This window comes from Trichinella spiralis (assembly GCF_000181795.1).
Source record: "Trichinella spiralis strain ISS 195 chromosome Unknown Scfld2, whole genome shotgun sequence".
NCBI lineage: Eukaryota > Metazoa > Nematoda > Enoplea > Trichinellida > Trichinellidae > Trichinella > Trichinella spiralis.
Genome location: NW_003526941.1, coordinates 5,126,647 through 5,137,663, shown reverse-complemented (window position 1 = coordinate 5,137,663; position 11,017 = coordinate 5,126,647). Strand labels below are relative to the sequence as shown.

Below are 11,017 nucleotides of genomic sequence, written 5' to 3'. Positions count from 1 at the left end.
TATCTATTAAATTTGAAATCGGAAAACTTGTGGTAAGCCACGCTTTTTCGCTCTTGTTGAAACTTTAGCAGGATCCGCTTCCAACATACGTCCGTATTCTTCGCAGTGCTCCTTATCTTCTGCCCATGAATAACCTTCACGAAGGGTCCAATCCATACCCATTTCAAGACATTCCTCGAAATCTCTAACAACAAAAGCAACATATTTACAAATTTTCAATAAATTATAAGAGAAAATTTATTCACTGTACCTGCCATTTATAGGAATAATACCTCTTGAGCCAACCCCCACCGGAATGAAGTCGAAAAGACATTGAGTCAACTGCTCTTTAACAGGTTGTACATCCGATTCAGACAAATTTGTTCTGATCAAGCGAACACCGCAATTGATATCAAATCCCACCCCACCTTTCACAAAATAAAATAAAATTTGCATAAACTCTGCTAAACAAACACAATTAAATCAAATTTACCTGGAGAAATAACAGCAGCCGGATCGTCGACATCAAAAGCTGCTACATTACCAATTGCAAAACCATATCCAGCGTGAATGTCTGGCAAACCAATTGAACGCTGAATAAACAATACATAATTAAATAAATATGCAAATATGTACAAATATATAACATTACCCAAACGACTCCTGGCAAAGAGGCAACATTACCAATCTGTTTCACTGCCGGCTGAAAACATCCGCCACCTCCTTTTGAACAGAGCCGCAGTTCTTCGAACATTAAATTTTCCAAATTTTTGTTCACATAGAAATAGCCATCTACCTGAATAATAAAAGAAATAAAAAAACAATACGCAAGTGAATGCAAATTTTGCTTACTCGCATGTTCGGTACGAAGCCTTTTTTCACACGCCACAATAGTGGACCAACTTGTTCGATGTATTTTTTTTCCTCCTCAAATGAACGTATCATAGTGGTCTACAAAAAGGAAGTTTTAATAACAGAATAATTAATTAAAATACTCTGATGAAGAGAAATTGTAGTCAAACATGAAAAGCTGGAATTGAAACCCAAAATTTCAAAAAAAATTTTAAGTATAGACGGAGAAACTTAAAACAAACATTTATCACTGAAATAAACAGTATTTTTAAACTGCTTCCAAAATTAACTTGCAAACAGATCAAAAATCAACTGCATTACCAAGCACAAATGAGCATCAAAAAAAGGTAACGATTAATAATACATTATTGCAACAATACTGCTTAACTGAAAGTAATTTGCTTAACGGAAAGAGCCAAAAATTATTTTTATGAAATTTTCAAGTTAAATTTGGAAATTCAATGAAACAAATGTTTGTCCAAGCAGTTTCAAAAAATATTCACTACCAGTACTTAATATAAATTATTTAAAAACGTAAAGTTAAAAAAAGAATAAAATTCAATGGTAAAATGTTAAAAAAGATGCTGAAAAATATTTAGCGCCGTGTAAAACTGAAAAGCATTTTCAGCAAAAGTGAGGAATACGGTAACAGTAATCGGATGCTCAAGTAAGAATGTGTATTATTGAATAATGAGCAATAAATGAATGGGATGAAAATCAAACGCTAGCTTAGTAAATTGAACTGGATTTGTGGTTGAAAGAACATTTAAAATTTAATCTCGTCAACGCAATATAATTGAATATATTAAATAGTCAATCAAAGATCAAATGAAGTCTTACTTATATTGATATTCTTTCTGTTTGTATTACTTTTGTAATAAATTTGCAGTTTTATCTTGTAATGCGAATTTTATTTTAATTACTTTTGATAGTGTTTTGTTTATAAATTGAAATTTAGTGTAAAGTGATCAAATCAGCAACTGCTAATAATAATGATACACAAGCACAGCGTGAAACATTTTTACATGGAAGATAATAGAACAGATTATTGAATGATTTCTGTTATTTGAGCAAAATTTTTAAAAATTATCAATTAAAAGTGTGCTACGTTTTGCTGTCGAGGCATAAATAGGAGAGTGATTGAAGAATTTGAATGTAGAGTGCTTAGAAATTTGTCATCTGCAAAGAGAACCATTCGTGATCGGTGGATAAATGAAATTAATTTGCATTTGATTTCTTAATCAAATTTTACACTTGACATGCGCGCGCACGTGAAGAGCGCTTTTATGGATTTGTCCTCGACTTTTGGTACAATCAAAAATTGCTTCTCAACAACAACAGCAATAATAAGAATAATCCAGATGATCCTAGTCAATATATTATGCTTGTTCATTCTTATTTTTGTTTTTTTTAAATGTTCTTTCTTGAAAAAAAGAGAAAACAACAAAAGCTTTTGCTCTTGAAATGAACTGGTGTTGGTGGTGGTGGTGGCAAAGTTGGGAGAAAATTTGATCAATCAGTTAGTTGATTGCTGTTGAAGAACAAGTTGCAACGTTTCCACTAAATTTCTTGGCGTATTTTTGACATTTTTCGAATTCAAAAATTTTACAAAATACAAAATAAAATCGACATCCTTCGACACTGAAAAACGTCGTCGGTTAAAGAAGAGAAAAACCAACAACACGTGAATAAAATTACCAGTAGGGGGAGGTAGAAGAAGAGGGGTAGAAGGGGAGGGGTAGAGGGAGCGGGGTGAGGAAGAAGAGGAGAAAAAAGTTCGCAAAACAGAAGAAGTGAAAAAAATTCTGATGGGGTGTGTCCTTATTTGGCATTTTGATAAAACGAGACCGAAAACGGCCATGGCAGTTTGATCACTATTTCACTTAATCAAAAAATTGCTGTTGCAATTTTTCAATTTCCAGGCCAGCCTGTTCCGTGTGCTTATCGTCAATGTTCACAAACTGCAGCAACGGCAAAAGCAAATTCAAAATTGCTTAAAAAGAGAAAAATCCAGAGAAATGCTATTGTACGTTAATTGTCTTTTCTTTTCGCTTTCTCTGGCTCAGTCACAAACAACAAATTGAAAGTACAAATGAAAAATTCAAATGAAGCTGAACAACATCAACCAAAAAAACAACAAGCAATTTTCTATCAATTTATTACATTTAATAGATCTTCTTTTGTTTTGCCTTTTTTAAAGCCGATGTTTGATTGCATTTCAAGAGTTGGTTGAAATTTTGAAATTGAATTTTCACTTCAGCAGCTGCTTTGGAAAAACAAATTCATTTTCAACGATCAGGTGGGAGGCCAGCAGCAAAATGAAAAAAAATACACATAAAAAATAATAAAACCAGCTAAACAGCTTGAAGTAACAACATGAACAACAATTACTATTATCATAATGTACGTATTAATGACGAAAATCAAGAATAAAATCGACTTTTAAGTAATTATGCAATGAAAAAAGTAGATCAAGTCGAATTGCATTTGTAACAATTTCGATTTAGAATTTGATCTGAAAATTTTCAAATTTGTTCATCAGATAAGTAATAATAAAAATTTGCAAAATCTGTTCATCTTATCAATCTTGGTTTTTAAAACTTCCGTCAACTTTCTGCTTCGTCATCTACATACACACACAAACACACACATACATACACAAACATTCGGTCTTTTGTTTATCAAAATATTTGAATTATGATAAGAAGATAAAGCATTCGTTATTTACAAAACTTCAACATTATGGTATTGTTTTTTTTCTTATGAATAATAATTTTTTACAAGGCAAAACGAGTATTTTTTTCTCGTTTCTCTCTTCCAATAATTGAAAGCCATTTTCAGAAATCAGTACAAAGCTTTAGCTGCATCCATGTAGGAAGCAGCAGCAACAACAACAACAACAACATCAACATCAACAACAACAACAACAACAACAACAACAACAAATGGGCACGCGTTGTTGAACATAAAAGCATCGGAAGAAGCTCGTTAACGAAAATCGCTTGCCAGATAGCTGGCTAACGTGTTAGCTAGCTATCGCTGATGATTGTGGTTAGCATGATGGCTGTGTTGACTTGGACGAGGCCAGAAGATGCGCCGGCGCGGCTGTTTCCGGGCCGGGCCAGTCTCCCCTGTCCGTCTTCCGTTATTGCTATTGTCTGCTGAACATTTGGCGGCGCGTGCCGTAGCTTCATCTAGTTTGTGTGTGTGCTAAAAGTGAACCGCTTGTGCAGTAATATATGTGTGTGTGCTTCGTTGCTTGAACGTTCGCCAAATTGCCCACGCATCAAAGCACGTCATTAAAAGCGGAACAAATGCGCGCGTCTGCTCGCAGTTCTCAAAAAGTTGACAAAAAAGCGTGTCTGTTGTGTTTCCATTTATTATTTTTGCAATTTATTCATCTCTCATCTACATTATCAAATATCCATATAGATAGAGAGAGATAGATAGATATTTGGTTTATTTTTCAGGCTCCGTCTCTATTTTGTCTCTCCCTCTCTCCCATTGTGTGTTTGTTTCATACACTAACCACCTACAGTAGTCGAGTAAATTTAGCTTAAAAAATGAAATGATAAAATAACAACAAAAAACTAATAATTCTAAAAATTGAATAAAATAAATAAATAAATACAACTGTTCGTTATTGGGTAGTTGGGGATTGGAATAGGATGGGAATAGGGAGGGAGGCTGTTGTGCTGCTAATCACGCACAAATATGATCGATCGATCAAAACGCAAAAGAGACGAGCTAGAAAGCAGAAAAGCAAATTGAGTTTCAGCGAAGCGTGCATGCGCGTGCTGGCTTACGCGTAAATATTGACCCGCGCCCAGGCAAAACAGAAATTAACATCAGAGTAGTGGAAAGAAAAAGCACATATGAAGACTGAATACTATAATTCTGAAAATAGAAAAATATGTATATGTATATGTATATATATATATATATATTAAGTTTGAAAAAGAAAGTTGTAATAAAAAATCACCATCACTGCACACAACTAGCCATTAGAAGCTGCTCAAATTGTTTAAATTGCGTTTGTTTTTTGCTTTTAATTGACCCCATTCATGAAAATTATTCATTGATCTTATTTGTACCGTTGTTATTAGATGTAATGAATGCTGCTGCTGCTGCTGCGATTTTTCACTTTTCTAACTGATTCATTGAATTCTCTTTTTTTTATTTTGTTCTTATTTTCAATATAAAAGCATAAAAAAAGAAACAACAATAAATTATTAAACAGAGCAAGCGCACAACTCGGTGACAGGCGCGCCGGCGATGACCGCCGGTCAACAGCAATTGTTCATCTGGTTGAGGTCATCCATAATTGAGAAGCCGCTTTGTGTTGAGGCCAGCTGCTGTGGCGGGCAAATTGAAAAAAAGGAGAAAATAATAATAATAATATATTAATAGTAATAAATAAAAGAAAGCCTCCAGTTACAACTGCTACCCCGACAAGAAGAATTGTGTAGTAGTAATTGATCGGTAGGGGAAAAAATAATTAAAAAAAAACAGAGTATAACAGCATCCTTGTTCTACTGTTGTTGCTGTGTTATATATATATATAGTATTGTGTTTGTTTGTTCGCTTAGATTAGCCAAAATTGATGTATAGCATAGCAGTGTTTCCAGGGGAGATTTTCGACCAATTCGCGTTGGTATATTCTGGTCTCGTGATCTTCTATTTTCAAACCGAGCTCCTCGGCCAGACGTACACTTGGCTTCTGGTCGATCGGAAAAGCATAATAAATGCGCACACCGGAACCGGCGATTTGCACAAGCCAAGCGCACAATTGTTTCATCAAACCCATCGCAACTGCGTCGTCATCTGCGTATACAGGTGCCATGTCGTAATAAGTGTCGGAAATTTTTCTCATCACACCGTAACCGACCACCGTACCGTGGCGCATGGCGCACAATGCCAACGCCGCGGCGGCACTTTCCCGTTCTGGAATCATCCAGCTAGTCAAAAAAGCATCTCGACATGTTGGATGAATTTTCCCACTGTCATAGTGCAATACTTGGTTCAAATTTTCTTTCGTCACCTCAAGCAGATCACAATTTGTCAACTGTAGTACACTGTTGTTGTTGTTGCTAAAGTGAATACGGTCTGGTAATAAGCTGCCAAAATAGCCGATAAACTGCGGACCACGCCACAACGCTCTGTCCGGATCCAACGAGGCAATCAACCTGGCACCGTATGGGTTGGCATTGGAAACAATCGGACCAGACCAATCACGATCCAGTTCAGTCAAAAAGCTCTGCATAATTCCAGCTTTACGATACGGTGGCAATATTAGCATGTGATGATTGAGCATGGTTCGTTCGTCAATTTTGTTACGGGACAAATAGCCGACGATTATTTTGCTATTTTCACCCAAACAATCTTCCAACACGTAAAATGAGTCTGGTGAAATGGAATAATAGAGTATCCAGTTCGAATAGCCGACGTCGAATTCTTCAGTTTTTGCCATCTCCTCTAGTCTGGTCAGATCGTCGACAGTGGCCAAGCGCCAGCGCAGCATTCGCAGCAGCACTCTGTAGGTACTTTTTCGCCGACTAGCTTCGTCGAGATGATCGTTTTATTTAATAACCCGGCTGCACCGTGCACATACACATACACATCACTGACAAAGACAACAACAGGTTTCACAAATTAGTGTCATTCATTCAACTGTTGTGCGGGGTGTGTCAAAAACTTTTTTCTCTTGAACCCTGTTCCGTTACAACGAACCTGCTGTTGATGATCAGACAGCTTTACATGTACTGGAACAATCACCAAAGCCTCTCTATGTCCCATCGTCAGAAAAATGAAAAAAAAAACTTGAAGTGAAATGCTTCTAGTGGTATCAGTATCTACAAGTTCATGTGTGGGTGGGTGCAGTGTCGTATGATATAGATGCATTTTTTTTCATAGGTGTACACATTGTACTACTACCAATTGCTATTATTATAATGTTGATGCTGCAGCTATTTTCGTTAAGTAAACAGCCGGTCTTGACCCGACCCGTTTCCAGCGTGTGCAGACATAGCATCTCATTTCTCAACAAATGCGCGCAAAAGTAGTGCAACGCCCACCAAAAAGCTGCCCATCTGGATGCGGAACGACCAATTTAAGAGACAGCAATCAAAAGCTGCAAGCGTGCTTGAAAAAAAAAATCGATCGTGTTCCCAATTGCAGCAGCAGCAGCAGCATGAACACAATCTGTCGAAAATGTGCGCCAGCCTATTGCCAAACAAGGCAGCGAAAAACACTGGCAACCGATTATTAGCAAAGCAATAAAATACAACTGCAGAAAACAAATCGACAACTTACCGTCCATTCGTCCAAGCTTAGAAAACATTACAAGCATTAATTATGTTATGCAAAAACAAACTTACACAATTACAACAAACATAACATGAAGAATTTTTGCGTTCTTTATACAAAGCGACTGTTTCGATTATAAATTTTTTTTCTTTAATTCGACAAAGGAAACGTTTAATTATACAACGTTCGTAAAACCTATAATAAATAATATGTACATAAAAATGAAAAAAAACTAACCAGTTGAAAATGTTTCAGCGTAAAAGTCAACCAAAACGGCAGAGATAATAATCTAGCTCGCAACGAGTGAGAGAGAGAGGGAGAAAGAGAGGAAGAGAGATACAGCACTAAAGAGTACTGAAAACAACTCTGGGAAACGAGAGGAAAAAATATCAATTGATAAGCGTAAAAAATTGTTTTAATAATAATAATTAAAACACTCTTTCTGCTATCATGTTGGCCAGCGTTTTCTCTACTAATTCGATAGTAGCAGAAAAATCTCCTGAGTCACAACGCGGGAGCGCAAACAACAAACAAACAAAATAAATGACAAGGACAACAAAATTATCATTCGAATCGAATAATAATAAATCTCAACTGCAGTAATTGGTGTGTATTCGAATATCTAATGATGATGATGATGACAAAGGATGTGGGATATTCGTCAAAAAACAAATTTCAAAATAATATTTGACTGCTGATTGCAAACACGCTGAGACATAAAATGGGAAAATAATTTGAACTGGGACAGAAAGTTATATAGAAAAAAAATGTGAAACATAAGCTACGCTCCCTGAGCAAACGGTTGTCATTTCATTCATTCGAGTATAAAAAATTAAGTGTTGTGTGGTGAGTATAAGAATAAAGAAAAAGCTCAACCTTACTTAATAATATAAACACAACACTGTTTGACAATCATGAGAGAAAAAATGAAAGACAAACAATGCATCAATGTTCGTATGCCAAAAAATGTAGTTGCAAATGATAAATATAACAGGCTAAAAAATGATGAAGCGCTTTTCCCGTTATTATGCATGAAGAAATTTTTTCGCCATGGAGAAGCACCACAAGACCATGGAGAGTCAGTCAGTCAGTCAGTCAATCTGCTATGCTACGAATCGCTGAGCATATGGCATTATAGAGAAAATGCCAAAAACAAGAATAGAAAGGAAAAGAAAAATTCGCATGCTTCGAGAAGAAGAAATTAAACGTATTATTATTATTATTATAATTATATAATGAAGGAAGAAGCGACGCGAACAGAAAAACTCAGACATACATATACATACACAGGTTACCACATTTTGGAGTTTTCAAATATGCTTTCTCCAACGAGCGCTTTCATGAATTATTGATTCAATGGACTGTTCTGTGACGGCTGCTGATGCTGCTGCTGTTGTTGCTGGTGAAAATCGGATGGCGACAAATAACCTGAATACAAGGACGACTGCAACTGTTGGGTTTGCTGGTTAAAATATGCGGACGACAGTTCCGCGCTGACAGTCGGAAGCGCCGTATTGTACATCTGCTGGCCTATGATGCTTCCAGTTGGACTTGAAAATGAACCGGAAGCGGCGTTTTGGAAATACGTCGACTGGCCCTGCATCAGGCGACACGCCTGAGCCGCCTGTTGACTGTACAGATCAGGGTTACTGGAAGATGTCGCTGGCACTGCGCCAAATGTCCACTGAGGTAAGACGGAACCGTAGCAAGCTTGGTTGGAGTTGAGAAACGATGCGCCGGTGTCGTTAGGGGACGGATGATGCTGATACGAACCTCTGCCACCGGCAGCGGCCACCGCCGCTTGCTGGTAATAAGCGCCGAACGGCACTTGGTCATTGTAGCAGGCAAACAACTGATCCGGCTTCGCCGATAAGCCCAACTCGTCCAGACCAAAATTAATACCCTGCTGCATGGCCAAATTGGCCAACATGTTGTGCTGATGCGCATTAGCAGGCGGGTGATGCTTTTCGGGAGGAGTGCGAAAGGCTGGCATTTCCAAGGGACCGTCGCGAGCACGTTGGACGACCGCTTCGATTGCTTCTTCAACATGGACAGCAATCTGCTGCGGTAGACTAGAAGAACTGTTTGGAGTTGGAACTTTGGGCGAGCTTGTTTCGGCAAGGCTTTCCACCTGACTCATGGCTACTTGGCCTGGAGATTCGGAACTACGTTCGGCTACTTGTGAACCGGATTGAGACGTACTTTCGCCGAAAAATTCCCTGACTGCATGTTGTTGCTGCTGTTGCTGTTGCTGCTGCTGCTGATCAGTGGCCGCAGCCAGTGGCACTTGTTCAGCAGCAAAACTCCGAACCAATGATGACGTGGATTCACTGTCGCTCGTCGCCACTTCCCCAACGAGCTTCCTTTCAACTTGCATAATTGGCGGCATGCCACTTTCAATACAAGCCGACAAATCCAACGACAAATTGGAACCAATATCACCGACATGGTGATCAGACCACACCTCTGCGGCATGCTGTTGCAATTGTTGTTCAACAGCTGACGTCGATGCCGCCACATCCTTAGAAGTCAAAGTATCAAAATCAGTGAGCGTATGGTTTTGGTGATTATTCAAAAGCACCTGCTGCTCGTTGTCGTCCACATTTCCTTCCACGTCGGACATGCCGACATAAAAATCACCTCCGTTCGCTTTTTCAGGCAAACCGTCAAACGAAATCTGCGACTGAGATTCCATGAACAATAATCTATGCCGGGCGGATCCAATACCACCACCACTAGTGTTATGGCAACAAAGCTGGTCGCGTAACTTTTTCAATTCGACAAAAAATGGAACCTTGTCAATTAAACGAGGAAACTGACTGCATCGGGCACTACTAGATGGCATAACGTAGACGAGCGCATCACTTCCATCGATGCGTTGTTTCTGTAAGCCGTATTCAACTGTCGATTTTCCGCAAAATACACTATATATACCTAAAATTGGAGAACAATTAATTTGACAGACAGACAATCAATAAACAAACGGTAATGGACGAGCGGCACTAGCGCGTACGCGTTTCACGGTCGTCGATCGAATATAGGGGCAAAAAATAAAGGGGAAAACAATTTAAATTTTCAAAATAAACAAATAAACATAAAACACCAAATGCCTTGAAAGCGATTTTTTTGCTTTGTGCTTTTGCCTCACCTTTGCCGTTAAAAGCGACAATTTTCGGATGGTAATGAAGCACTTTGCGCCGAAGCACGGCAGCACCTTCTCTTATCTCTTTGCTAGAATAATAATATTGCTAATGTAAGAACCAGTTGCTGCTGAGCAAAAATCAAAAGACCGGAAGACAACAAAAGTGAATCTATTTGTTTACGTCGTCAAACACGAACTGCTTCGAGTAACTCGAGAAACAATATTGGTGACGCCGATGCCGTACTCAGGCAAAAGATGATCATCACTAGCTTGCAGACGTTTGGGAATCAGTCTGGATAAAAACAGACATTTCCCTGTAAAAATAAAAATATCCAATATACTGCTTTTTCCATTCCAACTACATATATTTATAAAACATACAAAAATGATTCGAATGATTAGCGTAATAGTGTTGGTGAGTGGCGGATATCAATCCTGGATTTATGCCAACCTGAAAGTGGAGTTTTATGCTTGTCAGTCGACAACCAAGCGCAATAAAAGCTATAAAAGAAGCTACGCTTACGATTAATATGTCAAGACCATGCGCAATGTGATCTGGTAACACAGATGGGCAGTGCTGTGTGCCAATCGCCGCCAATGCTGTGCTGCACTCCAGAGTTGAAACAATGAATAATTTTTAAAAAAAGATGATATGCTTCAAAAAAAGCAAAAAATACACGAACAACAGAAAATGATAATGACTTGTAATCTTGTTTTGCGGGATTTGATTATTAAAAT

The 11,017-nt window shown here is 38.0% G+C and overlaps 2 protein-coding genes across 2 annotated transcripts; both read right to left on the bottom strand.

Moving 5' to 3' along the window:
- Positions 1-6: 6 nt before the first annotated feature.
- On the bottom strand, positions 7-924 carry Tsp_05733 (hypothetical protein). The gene is made up of 5 exons (XM_003379961.1): positions 832-924; positions 632-775; positions 473-572; positions 251-443; positions 7-184 (listed from the first exon to the last, which is right to left on the bottom strand). Exons 1-5 carry the CDS (start codon positions 922-924, stop codon positions 7-9), a joined length of 708 nt encoding a protein of 235 aa, XP_003380009.1.
- Positions 925-5,416: 4,492 nt separating this feature from the next.
- On the bottom strand, positions 5,417-10,589 carry Tsp_05734 (G/T mismatch-specific thymine DNA glycosylase). Its single transcript, XM_003379960.1, has 5 exons — positions 10,546-10,589; positions 10,286-10,368; positions 9,469-10,071; positions 8,566-9,288; positions 5,417-6,234 (listed from the first exon to the last, which is right to left on the bottom strand). Exons 1-5 carry the CDS (start codon positions 10,587-10,589, stop codon positions 5,417-5,419), a joined length of 2,271 nt encoding a protein of 756 aa, XP_003380008.1.
- Positions 10,590-11,017: the final 428 nt, after the last annotated feature.